This window comes from Thamnophis sirtalis, unplaced genomic scaffold (assembly GCF_051295495.1).
Source record: "Thamnophis sirtalis isolate CommonGarterSnake01/CBP01778 unplaced genomic scaffold, rThaSir2_p1.2 scaffold_4, whole genome shotgun sequence".
In the NCBI taxonomy this organism is placed as follows: Eukaryota; Metazoa; Chordata; class Lepidosauria; order Squamata; family Natricidae; genus Thamnophis; species Thamnophis sirtalis.
The window spans coordinates 113180456-113197325 of NW_028261384.1; the positions used below are offsets into that span (position 1 = coordinate 113180456).

Sequence of the window (16870 nt, forward strand, 5' to 3'; positions counted from 1 at the left end):
TGCAGCCTTATGTGCAGGTCCTGTCCCTGCTGCCTGAGACAGTTTTTGCCTGAATGATGTGGTCGAAGGTTTCCATCACTCCTCTCTTGGACTTTTGGGAGGGGTTTTTTCTGACTGGAAAGAAATTAAATGAAAACCAGACATGTTCTGGAATGCACCATTTTTCCAGATCATGTCTAACCAGTTCGCAGAACTCAACAAAAAATTAGGTACCAGTTCTTCTGAGTTGGTGTAAACTGGATGAATCCCACCACTAATTCCAAGTCCTAAATACAGCTATTCTATGAAAGAGAAGGAGGGTAAATTAATCACAGAAGTTGAAAAAAAAGAAAAAAGAAACCTGCAAATATGTTCTTCGGGCTGGTTTTCAGTGCTGAATTCCTCTGTTGCATATTTTTACAAAAAGGCTACATCATTACTCTGAGGCCTGAGATAAATAAATTATTAAATAAAAAAAGACTAAAATAACAATAATGGAATTCCTCCCTTTCAATTTCCTCACTGTTAAAATGTGCCCCTTCATTTTAAGATTTTAAATAAAATATTTGGCACTTTTCTGCATGGATTCATTGACATATTGTTTAAAACAAAACAAAAAGTTTTTCTTTTATTTGAGTGCTTTTGAGTTATTGTTAGTCTAAATTGTATATGAATTTACTTTTGGCTTGAATCGTTGCTCATCCAGTTAATTTCTGTTTATTATACAAAAGAGTCTGAATCTGTTATTCAAGGGTTAACCAAAAAGATGTAATTCAAGCCAAATTGAGATTCAAGATTTGAGAAAAGTTTCAAGAGTGGATTATCATGAGAAAACATCAAAAAGTATTTTTCTTTGGTTAATGCTTCCTTTTCTTCTGCTTTCCCCTCATTTTGACAAAATGATACGAAAATAACGTGAATAGTAGCTTCAAGGTAATTTTACAATATTTATTTTAAATGTTTCTGTTTCTTTTCTGAAAAAATAAAATAGGCAATTAGTATTAAACAAGGATCCAGCAACCAAAAATCTATATTCAGAAATCACCAAAAGTTAAAGTGCAATTAAAGTAGTACAGAAAATATTTGAAGTGAAAAATCAAAACTTTCAAAACTGATTACAGCAAGTTCTTATTTTTCCTCTTGATGTTGCCATGGATGGAATAATGTCCATTGACTGACTAATTGGCTGAACAGAGATCTATTCTTGAGAGCTGACATAATTTAATCCTCCTAAATACTTGGTTTCACAGAGTACCAGGCTGGCTTGTTATTTTGAAATCAATAGTTTCTTTTAGTAGGTAGGTAAGATAAGCAGATAGACAGCGTTCATTTGGAAGGCATAACATCCAGGATTTCTAAAACTGAGGTGTGGAAAATATGTGTTCCCATCTTCAATTCTCAAATTGCTCACTTTATCAGTTGCAAGGCTTGGCATGTTATTGCTATTCTTGGCAACCATTTCCTTATATCTGTGGCCCAGGTGTACATTGCCAAGATGCCCTGTAATAAGTTTAAATGCAACTTAAACTTCCAAGGCTTGGGAAGGTTTATTATTCTGTTAATAATGGATTGATCTTCTGAGTGGATATTATCCTGTAGTGACATTCCTGAAAGGAGTGCCAGAAGTCTTACAGACTGTCAGGTAAAGGCAGAATGGGTCAAAAGTGTTGCACATATAGACAGGGAGTAGGCAGCAAAGAATAAAATGCTAATTAATCACACTGTGAAATTACATCAGATAGAACATTTGGGCTTACTGGGGAGAAAGCGATAAAGTAGGCAAACAATGGATCTGTCATAAATGGGAAGATTGCAAGGGGGAGGGGGGAAGGACAGTCAATATCAATGGTGAGTTATTCAGTGGAGCAATTAGGCATATTGGCACATAGAAGACATGGCCAGAAATGTCTGGCCCCAAGTCAAATTTCTTAGGTACTGAGCTTCTTTGCTAGGCTTCAGTTACTGAGGACAGGAAAAAGAAGAAAGGAAAGTCTCATGACTCAAGGGCAGTGGGCATGAGAGTCTAATCTCAATTTTCCAATCACTGCAAAGAGACTTGAGAAAAAAGCAAGTGAAATCTTTAAAAAGAGCGGATTTAACAGGTGTAGGTCATGCACAATACTTCTGCACATGCACAGAAGTGTCCAGATGGGTTGGCAGAGACTCCCGCCACTGCCACAACCAGTTTGCCTGATCTGGGCCGAATCGGAAGCAACCCACCTCTGGTGTAGGTGATGGGCTGCAAGTAAGGTGACCAGACCTCCCGGATTTGGCGGGACAGGCCCGATTTTTCATCGTTTTTCCCGCATCCCGCCCACTTCTCAAAAAACCCCACTTTATAGCAATAGCAATAGCAGTAGACTTATATACCGCTTCATAGGGCTTTCAGCCCTCTCTAAGCGGTTTACAGAGAGTCAGCATATTGCCCCCAACAATCTGGGTCCTCATTTTACCCACCATGGAAGGATGGAAGGCTGAGTCAACCCTGAGCCGGTGAGATTTGAACCGCTGAACTGCTGATCTAGCAGTAGCCTGCAGTGCTGCATTTAACCACTGCGCCACCTTGGCTCTTTATTTCGGCGCTCGCTGGCTCCCCCGCCCATCATCAGCTGCCGCTAGCTCGCTCGTTCCATTCCCCAATCTATTCTATCTACACTTTCAATATCTAAGCCAGCCCAGCCTGCCGCTCACTGATTGGCCTGGAGTCCAGCTAATCAGTGAGCTGGCTGGGATGGAAAACTTTAAGCACGCACAAGGGTGCTTAAAATTTTCCATCCCAGCCAGCTCACTGATTGGCTGGAGTCCGCTTAAGCATGCCGTGCGAGTCGTGATTCTCACCAGTCTCCATTTCATTTCGCCTTCACTGTTTGTTTTTGCTGCACTGCCCTGGTGAGTAACTCCGGTGCCGGTGGGAATCAGGAGGCTTTGCCGCTTTGGGTGGGCGGCGGCGGCCTTTAGCAAGGGAAGGGAAGGCTTTCCCTTGCGAGCTACTCATGAGAGGAACTGGGGGGGGGGAACTGGACAACCTGAGAGAGGGGAAGAAGAAGATCGTCCCTCCCCGCAACTCCCCGGATTTTGGAAGCCAGGTGTGTGTGGAAGGCAGGGTTTTTGAGGAAAGCGCTTGGCCGTCCCTGTTAGCCGCAGCCCCAGATGGAGGAGTGAAGCCTGAGCTTTCATTGCCATTCCCGCCAGTCGCAGCGGGGAAGCCAGCATCGGTGGGGAAGGTAGAACCCTTGCTGTGAAGCCTCCCAAAGCAAAGGATCCCTCCCTGCCCAGCTGAGGTGTGATCCGAGCCGAGGGGGGAAGAGGGGAGGTAGAACCCTTGCTGTGAAGCCTCCCAAAGCAAAGGATCCCTCCCTGCCCAGCTGAGGTGTGATCCGAGCCGAGGGGGGAAGAGGGGAGGTAGAACCCTTGCTGTGAAGCCTCCCAAAGCAAAGGATCCCTCCCTGCTCAGCTGAGGTGTGATCCAAGCCGAGGGGGGAAGAGGGGGAGGTAGAACCCTTGCTGTGAAGCCTCCCAAAGCAAAGGATCCCTCCCTGCTCAGCTGAGGTGTGATCCGAGCCAAGGGGAGAAGAGGGGGAGGCACTGCCGCCGCTGTGAAGCCTCCCAAAGCAAAGGATCCCTCCCTGCTCAGCTGAGGTGTGATCCGAGCCAAGGGGAGAAGAGGGGGAGGCACTGCCGCTGCTGTGAAGCCTCCAAAAGCAAAGGATCCCTCCCTGCTCAGCTGAGGTGTGATCCGAGCTGAGGGGGGAAGAGTGGAGGTAGAACCCTTGCTGTGAAGCCTCCCAAAGCAAAGGATCCCTCCCTGCTCAGCTGAGGTGTGATCCGAGCCGAGGGGGGAGGAGGGGGAGGCACCACCGCCGCTGTGAAGCCTCCAAAAGCAAAGGATCCCTCCCTGCTCAGCTGAGGTGTGATCCGAGCCAAGGGGAGAAGAGTGGAGGTAGAACCCTTGCTGTGAAGCCTCCCAAAGCAAAGGATCCCTCCCTGCTGAGCTGAGGTGTGATCCGAGCCGAGGGGGGAGGAGGGGGAGGCACCACCGCCGCTGTGAAGCCTCCCAAAGCAAAGGATCCCTCCCTGCTCAGCTGAGGTGTGATCTGAGCTGAGGGGGGAAGAGTGGGAGGCACCGCCGCCGCTGTGAAGCCTCCAAAAGCAAAGGATCCCTCCCTGCTCAGCTGAGGTGTGATCCGAGCCGAGGGGGGAAGAGTGAAGGTAGAACCCTTGCTGTGAAGCCTCCCAAAGCAAAGGATCCCTCCCTGCTCAGCTGAGGTGTGATCCAAGCTGAGGGGGGAGGAGGGGGAGGCACCACTGCTGCTGTGAAGCCTCCAAAAGCAAAGGATCCCTCCTTGCTCAGCTGAGGTGTGATCCGAGCCGAGGGGGGAGGAGGGGGAGGCACCACCACCGCTGTGAAGCCTCCCAAAGCAAAAGTTCCCTGCCCGCTCAGCTGAGGTGTGATCCGAGCCGAGGGGGGACCTAAACTCCATTGAATCCAGAGGAGGGAAGAGAGAAAGAAAGGGGGAGTGTATGAGGGTGGGGGGATTTCCTAAACCCCATTGAATCCAGAGGAGGGAAGAGAGAAAGAAAGAAAGGGGAGTGTATGAGGGTGGGAGATTTCCTAAACCCCATTGAATCCAGAGGAGGGAAGAGAGAGAGAAAGAAAAGGGAGTGTATGAGGGTGGGAGATTTCCTAAACCCCATTGAATCCAGAGGAGGGAAGAGAGAAAGAAAGAAAGAAAGAAAGAAAGAAAGAAAGAAAGAAAGAAAGAAAGAAAGAAAGAAAGAAAGGGGAGTGTATGAGGGTGGGAGATTTCCTAAACCCCATTGAATCCAGAGGAGGGAAGAGAGAAAGAAAGAAAGGGGAGTGTATGAGGGTGGGAGATTTCCTAAACCCCATTGAATCCAGAGGAGGGAAGAGAGAAAGAAAGAAAGAAAGAAAGAAAGAAAGAAAGAAAGAAAGAAAGAAAGAAAGAAAGAAAGAAAGGGGAGTGTATGAGGGTGGGAGATTTCCTAAACCCCATTGAATCCAGAGGAGGAGTGTGTGTGTATTTGTGTGTGTGTGTGTGTGTGTGTGTGTGTGTGTGTGTGTGTGTGTGTGAGAGAGAGAGAGAGAGAGAGAGAGAGAGAGAGAGAGAGAGAGAGAGAGAGAGAGAGAGAGAGAGAGAGAGAGAGAGAGAGAGACTATCACTGTGTTGTAGCTTATGATGCTTGATGAATGTATTGTATTTTATTTAATTTATGTACACCGAAGACAAATTCCTTGTGTGTCCAATCACGCTTGGGTAATAAACTATTCTACTCTACTCTACTCATTTCTATTTCAATTCTAATAAGGAGTTTAGCTTCTCTCTCTTGAAAATGTAAGCTAGCATAATGCAAGCTAGCTTTAGCTTTCAAACAGTTCATTTAGTGACCAAAGTTACAACGGCCGATGACCATTTTTCACACTTAGTGACCATTTTTCACACTTAGCGACCGTTGAAGCATCCTCATGGTCACGTGATCAAAATTTTGATGTTTGGCAACAGATTCATATTTATGATGCTTTCAGTGTCCTGGGGTCATATAATTGCCTTGTGTGACCTTTTGACAAAATATAAATTTTTTAATCAAGCCCCCCCCCCCCCTTCCCGGTCAATGGTGTCCCTCTTTACCAATCTGAAAATCTGGTCACCTTAGCTGCAAGTCCTCCTTTATATGCTTTCTTCCATGCTGCTTCTTTATTGCAACTGTTATTGGGAGACTCACAAATCAGGATTGTTAAAGACAGTATTCAAAAAGCAAACTGACACATAAGAAATGAGAATCACAATTTTAAAAATGCACTATGGGACATAAAAGTAGGTAGAAGCATCAAATCAGAGTTTTTACTGGATGACAAGATATATTACTTCATCTGTAAGGGTAAAATAGCTGATACTATAGTGTGACATCCCGCCCCCCCAAAAAAGATTCCACTCTCTGAAAAATGGATGACATCCTTTTAAGCACTCATGCACACTCAAAAAAGTGTCATTAATGCTGGGCCATATGCACGGCCTTTGTTATGAAACTGTTTGGATCCCATTTTGATTGGTTAGTCTCCTTTGGATATTCTAGCTTTTTACTCAGAAAGTTCATGACTTTGCAGATGAAAATAAAACTTTCCTTACACTCCTTTCCTTGAAAGGTTTCCCCCCCTGCATTCTATTGATTTCTATCTCATTGGCTCATTTAAAACTGATGTCATTTGTTGTTCTATTCACCTGCTTTTTGATGTACAGATGGAAAAAAAAGCTTCAAGTATCACGGAGAAATGGAAATGTAATTCTTCCCGGCATCTGTAATTATCAAAACTACTGTTATTAATTTTGCTGTTGCTGACATTGCTTTGGCAAACTTATAACCAACAAGGACTGAGACACTTTGAAAAATATCAGTATTAGCAATACCTCCTCATCTATAGCTTGAGAGTAAAAACAGATTAAATACTATCAGGTTTATTTTAATAAGGTGAATTCAAGGTTTTAGAATATATGTGAATAGTGTGATGGTGATGTAGTCAGGCTCCAAAAAGAATAGTATATTTTTGGAGATTTTTAATCATTGGTAGACAAATTCTGCTGTAGATATACATTTGACATAATGACCATGATCCTCTTCCTCTTGCTTTTATCTCATATGATTTGGATATGTTACATGGGAAAATGCATTATTGGTGATCCTCTCCCTATTTCTCACAACTATTTCCAACCTGGTGATTTCATCATTGGTGCCATTAGTTCTCTTATGTTAATGCCTACAGAACTAGAAAGCTTCTTGGAAGATCCCCATCTTTCATTTAATGGTGAAGTCTTGTAAGTGTTCCCCTCACCATGTGGTGCAAAAGATTCCAGACTATATCTGTGAAAATCCTACACAGACCACAATTAGTTACAGTGACAAAAGTATATCATTTGTCTAGTTCAAATGTTTCATCCTGTTTAATTTATACTGGATCCTTAAAGTAAACTACTTCAATTTACTTACTGAATATTAGAGGATCATGACAATATGTCACAGAAATCTTGTAGTTCAGTGAACCAACATTTTTAATAGGGAAAAAAAATAAAATAAAAGGATCTTCAAAGAATCCTTGTTTCTACAGGAGTACTTCTAGGATATACTGATATTTTTAGGGCATTTTTATCACTGTAATTATGAGTCCCCTTTTAGGTGCACTGATTTGTTCATAGAATGTATATTCTTTTTTATCAATGAAGTCAGAAATCCGAAGTTCTTGCAACTAAGTCAGATTATGAAAAAAAAAGTATTGTCAGAAACTTATTTGCCATTCAGAAAGTATACAGGCTACAGCATAATGCCATAACTTGCACCTAATAAATGACACATGAATTATTGATTTCAAAAACAAAACATTTGGATGAAGCACATATGTGTTGCAACATTTTTGTTAAGTATCACAAGTTACTTGTATAACCTATAATTTTTATTCCAGAGTCCAAACTAAGTTTTATCAGCATATTTTGGCTTTGATATTTGCTGTAAAAGAGATCAATGAAAACCCTCAGATCTTGCCCAATATAACTTTGGGCATCAATATTTTTGACAATTATGGTAGAAAATGGATTTTTCATGCCACAATGGAACTTTTTTCTTCTCTGAAAAGAATGATCCCCAATTATAAGTGTGGGATTAAGAACAACTTGGTCTCAGTCATTGGGGCTCTTTATTCTGAAATCTCCATTGATATGGCAGATATTTTGAGGATCTACAAACTTCCACAGGTAAGTTATGTGGTGAACTGTAAGATCTTATGAAATCATCATGATTTTAATGAACTTTTCACATATGTGTAATTTGGAAACGTAGTGTGTGATTGACATGTGCTTACTTTGCATTAATTAACTGCATAAAGAAAGCCAACGTATTAAAACTTGAGAGAATACAGATAATGAATAATTAATAAAAATAAAAGGCTGATTCTAAGGCTGATAAGAAAGGGTTATGCTGAAAGCAAATTAAACTTTAATTTATTAATATCTAAAGTTATGTATTTAAAAAGTATCATGGAAAATATTATTTGGAGAATCCCAGTACACCAAGTTGAAACTCAAGCATGTCTCTAAAACATAGTATCATCAATAACAGATATGGAAGGAATAGAAAACAATATTTTTGTTCTTATAAAGCTGCTAAAATAAGTTATGTCAGAAACTGAAATTTGCTAGATGCTTGAGGATTACCTCAGAAATTAAAGTACCTTTGGTATGGATGCTATTTTATTAAACATTTTTTCATTTATTTCTCTTCCCTAAGTTCCTAATGATTTTCTTATTCCTGTAGTTTATATATGGGTCACACCCAGAGATGCTGGATCATAGTGAATCATATTCCTTTTACCAGATGGTCCCAGATGAAAACATGATATACCAAGGACTTTTTCAACTGTTTGCTCATTTCAAGTGGACCTGGGTTGGGATACTTGTGAGAGAAGATGATGATGGAAGATTTGTTAGGACGGCCGTTTCAACTTTTCCTCTTCACGGCATTTGCATTGCCTTTTTTAAAAGAATGAGACCATTTTATATCAGTACATTATTCAAGGAACTGCAGTGGCTAGTAGAAACATTTTATGTTTCTATGAACAGCAAAGCAAATGCAGTAATAGTCTATGAAAAAACACTTATGCTTCTAAGATTGTTATTACATCTTCCTAAAATGGAAGATTTGTCTATGGAGCCAAAAGGTAAAGTATGGATCATACCCTCCCAAATGGATGTTGCATCAGTGTTTTACCAAAGGAGCTGGGATATTCAAGATATTCATGGTTCCCTGTCCTTTTCACTTCACTCCAATGAAATTCCTGGCTTTCAGCTCTTTCAGGCAAGAGATCATTTCTCATCAAAACAAGATGGCTTTATTAAAGATGTGTGGGTGCATGCATTTGAATGTGCCTTTCCCAGTCCCTCGATGAATGAGAAAGATAGTAAAATTTGCACTCTGAGGGAGAAACTGGAGAATGTTCCAGGTGCTTTTTATGAAATGAGCATGACTGGTCACAGTTACAATATATACAATGCAGTTTATGCTGTAGCTCAAGCTTTACATGACATGCAGCTTGAACAAAAATCCAATGGAATGCTGAACAGAAGGAAACTGACTTTTCAAGAGCAACAACCTTGGCAGGTATACATTTTCTACTTTTTCTCACTCTACATTCAAACCTTCAAGAATACACAAGCTACTCTTTTTTTGCTATAAATCATAGTAATGAAGGGATGAGATATAAAGTAAGTAAATCTGGTTTACACCAATGATATCATTTCATAGCTTTCTAGCCTTCAAACAAACGCAGCTTCCTCTCAGTCTCATGTACTGCTCCATACATTGCTATGGTGATTTTCAGATTACTACTTTGTTTTCATTTTACAATCTATTCTATAGCTCATGCTTTACATGACATGCAGATTGAACAAAACCACAATGAAATGCTTAATGGTGGGAAACTGAGTATTCACGAACATCCATAGCAGGTACTGAACATTTTTCTTTTTCTCTCTGTACATACAACTGCCATCCATATACAATCTATTATTTTTTTTCATACAAATCACAGTAAACCAAAATAATGAAGGGGTAGAGATATAATACAAATGGAGAATAAAAGTAAATTTAATTTATATCCACTGTATTATTCTATAACTTTCTGTCCTTAAAACCATCTTAGCTTCCTCCCCCTTGAATTCCTTTGTCATGAAATTCTGATCTTTCCTTTTATCTCATTCCATTCACTCCTTAATAAACTTTTTGTGAGTGATTCTCATTTGTTTTCAATGGTTCAACTTCTCTATTTTCATTCCTTACTGGTATTTAATTCATGTTCATTTAGATCTTCTTGACTCTTTCACAATCACATTCAACTCCCCATTCCATTTAGGTAACATGGATGCTCTTACACACAAACACTTTGTTTCTTTCAATAAATATTAAGACTCCATATTAGCTTCTGCTTTCCTAATATCCTTTTATCTTTAGGTTGGTTTTTTTGGTCATTTCATTTTTGTATGCTTTTTATTAAACTCAATCATCTGTTCTATTTATTCACCTTGTAACTTGTAACTGTTCATGCCTTTTCATCAGTCAAAGTCATGTTCTGCGGCCTTTGTTACCTCACTTTTCAGTTTTCTATTCTGTTTGCATTTTCAATCTAAATGTCAAGTGCAGGAAATCAGGAATATGGAAAGTTCAAAAGAATATAGATTTAATGTATGCTAAAGCTCTCTACAAGAATTGGAACTACCAATGGTCAAAACAAATATGTGATAGATAAGAGACAATGGAATTCAAGGTGGGGGACTTGAGAGACACTTGGCCTCAAACTGGCCACCCCTTCATCTTGGCCTCCTTCCTCTTCCAAGGGTTCTTTGGTGGTGATTTCCCCCCATTGCATCAATTCTTTGAAGTTCCAGTTGTCATAGGAATAAGGACAAAATTGACTCTTGCCACTCATACATTTTAAAAACCAAGGATAGTCCTACATACTCTGGTTTCAGGCTGATTGCATTTTGTTCAGTTTTTAAATAATATTTGCTAGATAAGAAATATGGTTTTGCCATATGACAGGAAATTATACCCTTCTTTCTTTTAGCCACTCAACTCTGTTGGCTTTACACTTTTATAATTTGTATTGTTTATATTGTTTTTAGACAGCATGTTTTAGCATGAGAAAATTTTGGGCCATGTCGAATTTATTATCCTTTTAAATTAAATTGGGATATAAAGAAGGTGATGCTCCTGTAAGAAAATTAGTTTGTCTTTGCATATTGAAATAATATAATTGGATTAAATGAATGCATTACATAATGAGGGCAAATAAAATATCCTCAAAAGTTGTTGTAGCAATTGCAAATCAGTTATGTAACTGCTAGCAGAAATAGCATATTAATTACTGATTCTATTTTCTTACTATTTATGTATTCATTGATATTCAGCTCCACCAATTTCTGAAAGAGATCTCTTTTAATAACAGTGCTGGGGATAGAATTAAGTTTGATGACAGGAGGGAATTGATAGTTGGATTTGATATTATAAACTGGGTCACATTCCCAAATCAATCCTTCAATAGAGTGAAAGTGGGGAAGATGGATCCCCGGGTTCAAGAGAAAAATATGGCTATTCATGATGAAGCCATCACCTGGCACAGTTCTTTCAACCAAGTAGGTTCTGAATGTTTTTGCTTGCATGACTAGAATGATATCCAAAAAATATATAACTATGTCATTTAACATAGAAATAATATGATTTTTAGCTTTTATTTATAACACAGGTTATTTGAAATATCATTCAGAGAGGTTTATTTTAGGAACAAAACATTAAAATGTTTAAAAGAAAGAAGTCTTGATGATATATTTGGAAAAAAATAATAAAAGTTTAGAAGAACAAATTATACTAAGAATTTAAAAATGAATTTACATACTGCTAAATGAGTTGGTCTAGATTCAATGTCAAGCATACTTGTTGAAGACCCTTGTGATATTGACAGGTTGGCTCCATTTAAAAGCATGCATATACAAATAGATAAATAGGTACCACTTCAATGGGAAACAGCATTCTGTGTACCTTGATGTATATTTATGCTGGCCACATGACCATAGAGGTGCCTTCAGTTAATGCTCGCTCCCTTAGTTAAGAAACAAAGATGAGCACCACACCCTAGAGTAAGGCATGACTGAACAGGATAATCCTTTACCTTTCTCTTTGCCTGTACTTTTACTTTGTACTATTAAACCACTGTAGATAATTTAGTTTTCTAATCTGATAATAATGAATATGCAAAATTGATTTATTAAATATAGGAGGAAAAATATAAATTAAGAATTTTAAATAAGTCATTGCTAAATAAAGAATTTCTAGTGAAATGAATACAAATCTTAATAAAAATGAGATTATTTCATCTATAATTAAGATACATGGAACCATGGTGTCCTTTTGGAATTCCTGCAGGAATTATGGATTGGGAATATTGTTTCCTGAGTTGGTAGATCTAGGCTATGAGTATGGGGAAGCGAAATGAACCCCCATAAATTTGCCACCACTTTGGTTCTGTCTTTCCCCTATTTAACTTCTGTATAAAGTTGCTTTAAGTATTATCATCTTCTAAGAACCAGTGATCAGAAGTTTAATTTCTGATCACTGTTCATGAAAGCCAGATCTTCCTCTAACAATTATCCCTGCCCTGCCCTGATATCTCTGCCTTTACATCTCAACCCTGTAACAATAAAAACTTTAATCTTGCAGGAGAGAATGAGCATGGGGCTAGATGTGCCCATCCAGATTTTGGTGATTGCATTAGTTGAGATTGAAGGGCAGAGTAAGAAGAAACATAATAAATGTAATAAATTGTTTTGCAGACATTGTTCCAAAAGTAATTGATTATGATATTTCATTCCAGAATTTGGCTCATGAGACAGCATGCAACTGAATTTTGATTCAAACTTCGCAATTTCTTTTGATAATGCCTTACTTTATCTCTATCATCTTCATATATATGATGTCCTCTTGTAAAGGCTTTCACTGTATTCCAGTATTAGATTCTATTTTTTAAATAAACCTTTAGAATATGTTAAGTGACTAGAAAAAAATACTTCAATTGTTATGAGCCCCACTGAATTAACTTCATCATAGTTTGATCATAATATATTTCTTAGTTCAGAAGAAGAATACAGAAAAGAGCAACAAAGATGATTAGAGGGGCAGGAAGGTAGAACATATGAAGAATAATTTAATTGAGTATATGTAATCAAGTGAAAAGAAGAACTAGGAGTGACATGATAGTAGTTCCCCAATATCTGAGGGGCTGCCACAATGAAGAGTGGATCAAACTATTTTCCAAAGTGCCTGAAGGCAAGGCAAGAAACAATGGATGAAAACAGTGAGAAGAATTAACCAGTGGAATGGCTTGCCTTCAGAAATTGCGAGTGTTCCATCACTGGAAGCTTTTAGAAAGAGCCTGGATAGCATTTGTCTGAAATGGTATAGGATCTACTGTTTGTGAAGGGGTTGGACTACAAGACTTCCAAGGTCCCTTACAATCTTGTTATTGTGTTCTATTCTACTTATATCTAAATGTATACTATTAGTGGAACAGGAAAACGGTCCATTCTTGGAGAGCTTTGATGATGACATTGATGACAAAGAAGCAAATCCTAAAAACTATCACCCTAATTTGAAAATTATCCATTAAGATCTTTAAGCTATTTTTTTTCAAATACCAGATTGAATGCTAACATTTTCCTTCTTACTTTACTTACTGGGTAGACCTTACCTGTTTCAGTTTGCACTGAGAGCTGCCTTCCTGGTTATTTCAAGAAAAAGCAGGAAGGGAAGCCATTTTGCTGCTATGACTGTTTTCCATGTCCTGAAGAAAAAATTTCAAGCCAGAAGGGTAAGAAGCATTATAAGCAGAGCTTATCTTAAAACCATACCAGGCTATACTGTAGCCTACAGAGTACTGTACATATCAAAGTAAGGAAAATTTACTTGCTCCATTTAGATTTTAACATAACTGTTTCTATATATTAAAAATTATCTTGATCTGGTTTACATAATTCAGGTATTTAAAGGATTTGATAAAAATAATACTAATGCTTTCAGTCTATCTCTCTCTTTCCTTAACTGTATCAAATTATCCACTATAAGATCTGTTCAGTGACTTGCGGTCAGCTTTATTGCTGGTGAGGCAGCTTTTTAGACTTGTGGACTTCAACTCCCAGAATTCCACAGCCAGGCAGTCTCAGTTCCAATTTAAAGCGACAGCATTTTCCCCCCTTGCAAAATAAGTTTTCCCATTCTTTTTCTTCTCCCTCCCCCTCCTTCCTCCCTCCCCCCTCTCTCAAACAGACACATGCACACAGAGAAATTGGATCCCTCTCTCACTCACTCACTCTCAAACAATCACAAACACAGAAGTTGGATTGGATATATTTTCCAAAGGCTTGAAAGCAGCTCATCTGCCATACCTCCCCTTCCCCTGCTGCCTTCCGATCAAACTTTTTGAATTCCTCCCCACTCCCCACACACGCACTTTTTCCAGCTGTTTCAGAGATGATTTCAACTCTGCTTCTGCCTGCCCTCATGAAAGGCCAGAGCTCTGAGTCAGTCTGAGCTAGTTGCTCCCAGAGAACTCTAAAAAGCCTCTTAAATGCCCTCTACAGGAGGTGAGAGAACACATGCCTCCTTTGCATATGAAATTTTTTGCTTGTTAACTCTTGCTTAACTCTTAAAAGGTGAAAAATTGCTTATGCACAGGAGGCCCCTATTTCTCTGGCCTCCTCCTATAGTTAACACTAAGCACTGTTCCAAGTCACTGTGAATCTGGTAGCAACTATCTTGGCTTTAATTATTTTTTAAAAATTATTTAAAATTCTTTCCTTTTCCTCATGACTGGTGAGGCCAGGCCTCTAGTGACTGCACGTCCCTGGATCTGTTGTACTTGTGACTATACACATTTATTTAATTTTATCCTAGGATATATTTATTTTATTCTATTGTATTAATTTATAAAATTATATGTCAACTGTCTTATACAAGAATACCCTGTGGCTCAAAGTAATGCTAAATAAAAACAGAATAAATATAGCAAACTAATCCCATAACAACATCACATATTCCAAACACAGTGATGAAATGTTACAGACATTCTTTGAAATTGCATTAATTGAGATCACTTTTATCCTAGTCAAAACATGACTGAAGAGGTTTTAGAAAATTCACAAAATCCAAAGAAATGAGGTGCTAGCAAAATAGTCCACTATACTGATTTTTTATTTTAATGAGTGATTTTATTTTCAATAAATCTACACATTCTACCCATATAAAACTTTACCCATATAAAATTCTACTCATATAAAATTCTACCCATATAAAACATGAGAAACAAAATACATATTTAGATAAAATGTAAGGCACATAAAAAAACATGAAAAAACAACCTATGTTAAAAGAAAGAAAATCACATTCTAACTTTTCCTTATTAAGTCACAAACACAATAGGAGAAAGTAAATTGAACAAGAGGAGTTTGAATACCAAAGTGAATAATAATAACATTGCCACTTTTTATTTTGCTTAAATGTATCATTGTCACTTTGAAAAAGCATTTGTTATGCATATTTGTTGATAATATATGTGTAGGAGAGCAGGCAAAAAGGAAGGTGGAGTTAAATAGGAAGGTGGATTAAGGTGGCATCAGTTTGAAGTTGTTGCATTACCATAAGAGACCCAAGTCTTGCTGTCCTCTAATTCTGTTGACCCTTATTTAGCATTAATTTACCCTGACTCTTAGTTGAATAGATTCTTGTGTACAAGTTGTAATAATAAATTCTTCTATGATTTGAATCTGGTTGTTACTGGCAACTGATAGTATGTATTTTTATCATAATTATTTTTTCTTACAGTTCTTTTTTCTGTTCCTGTTATTATTTTTAAAACAATAAAATAAATACATAAAAATAATCCTATAATGCAAAAGCATTTGCTATGGATTTTTGTTGGTAAGATATTTACTGCTATAATGATAACTTTTCCATTTTTTCTTTTTTTTGTTATTATTTGAAAGTAAAGAAATGAATAAAACTAATTACAAAATAATTTTAGAAAATAATCATAGAAAAATTATATATTTACATTCCAGACATGTATATTTGTTCTAAATGTCCAGAAGACCAATATGCAAGCAAGCACAAAGATTCATGTCTTCCCAAGAAAATATCTTTCTTGTCCTATGAAGAACCAATAGGAATAAGTCTGGTCATTCTGGCACTTTTTCTTTCTTTCTGCACACTTGCAGTGCTGGCTACATTTTTGAAATATCACCATACTCCCATTGTCAAGGCCAATAACAGAAATCTCAGCTATGTTCTACTAATATCCCTCCTCCTCTGCTTCCTTTGCTCACTGCAGTTTCTCTTTGCACCTGGAAATATTATATGTCACCTCCGACAAATTAGCTTTGGCATCATCTTCTCAGTGGCTGTGTCTTCTGTGCTGGCAAAAACCATCACTGTAGTTCTGGCTTTCATGGCCACCAAGCCAGGATCCAGGATGAGAAAATGGGTGGGAAGAGGACTGGCCACCTACATTGTTCTTACTTGTTCCCTGATTCAAACAAGCATCTGTACAGTATGGCTGTTCACATTTCCCCCTTTCCCTGATATTGACACCCATTCAGAAATTGAGGAAATCATATTGTTTTGCAATGAAGGCTCAGATATTATATTCTACTGTGTCTTGGGCTACATGGGCTTACTGGCAGTGGCCAGTTTTACTGTAGCTTTTTTCTCTAGGAATCTTCCCAGTAGTTTCAATGAGGCCAAATGTCTTACATTCAGCATGTTGATCTTCTGTAGTGTGTGGCTCTCCTTTGTTCCTTCCTACCTGAGCACCAAAGGTAAATACATGGTGGCTGTGGAGGTTTTTTCTATTTTGACCTCTAGTGTTGGATTGCTGGGTTGTATATATTTCCCAAAATGTTATATAATAATTGTCAGGCCAGACCTAAACAACAGGGAACAACTCATTAAGAGAAAAAATAATGATAGAAATAACACACAAAACTCAACTTTTTAATATTTTTACTTAGTTGATTCTCTTTTAAAATTATGATTATTTTCATGTTATATTTATGTCATGAATATTTTTGGGAGATGAAGAATGAATGGAATATGCTTAAAATCAGAATTATCCCATCTTAGAATATGTACAGTGCACTCAGAAAGTATTTAGGTTTTCCGGCACTGACATCGCTACAATGCAACATGTGATCTTGGAGCTCCTGGATTGCTGTTGAAATCTGTCACTGGATGATCCTTTTTGGATCTAAACCATCCCGTAGAGATGGTGATAGAGAAGAGTATGTCC

At 38.2% G+C, this 16870-nt stretch overlaps 1 protein-coding gene across 1 annotated transcript; it reads left to right on the forward strand.

The window, feature by feature from the left end:
- The first annotated feature begins 6597 nt into the window (after positions 1-6597).
- On the forward strand, positions 6598-16579 carry LOC106547884 (vomeronasal type-2 receptor 26-like). The gene is made up of 6 exons (XM_087714617.1): positions 6598-6809; positions 7451-7739; positions 8299-9141; positions 10947-11171; positions 13273-13399; positions 15645-16579. Exons 1-6 carry the CDS (start codon positions 6598-6600, stop codon positions 16577-16579), a joined length of 2631 nt encoding a protein of 876 aa, XP_087570743.1.
- Positions 16580-16870: the final 291 nt, after the last annotated feature.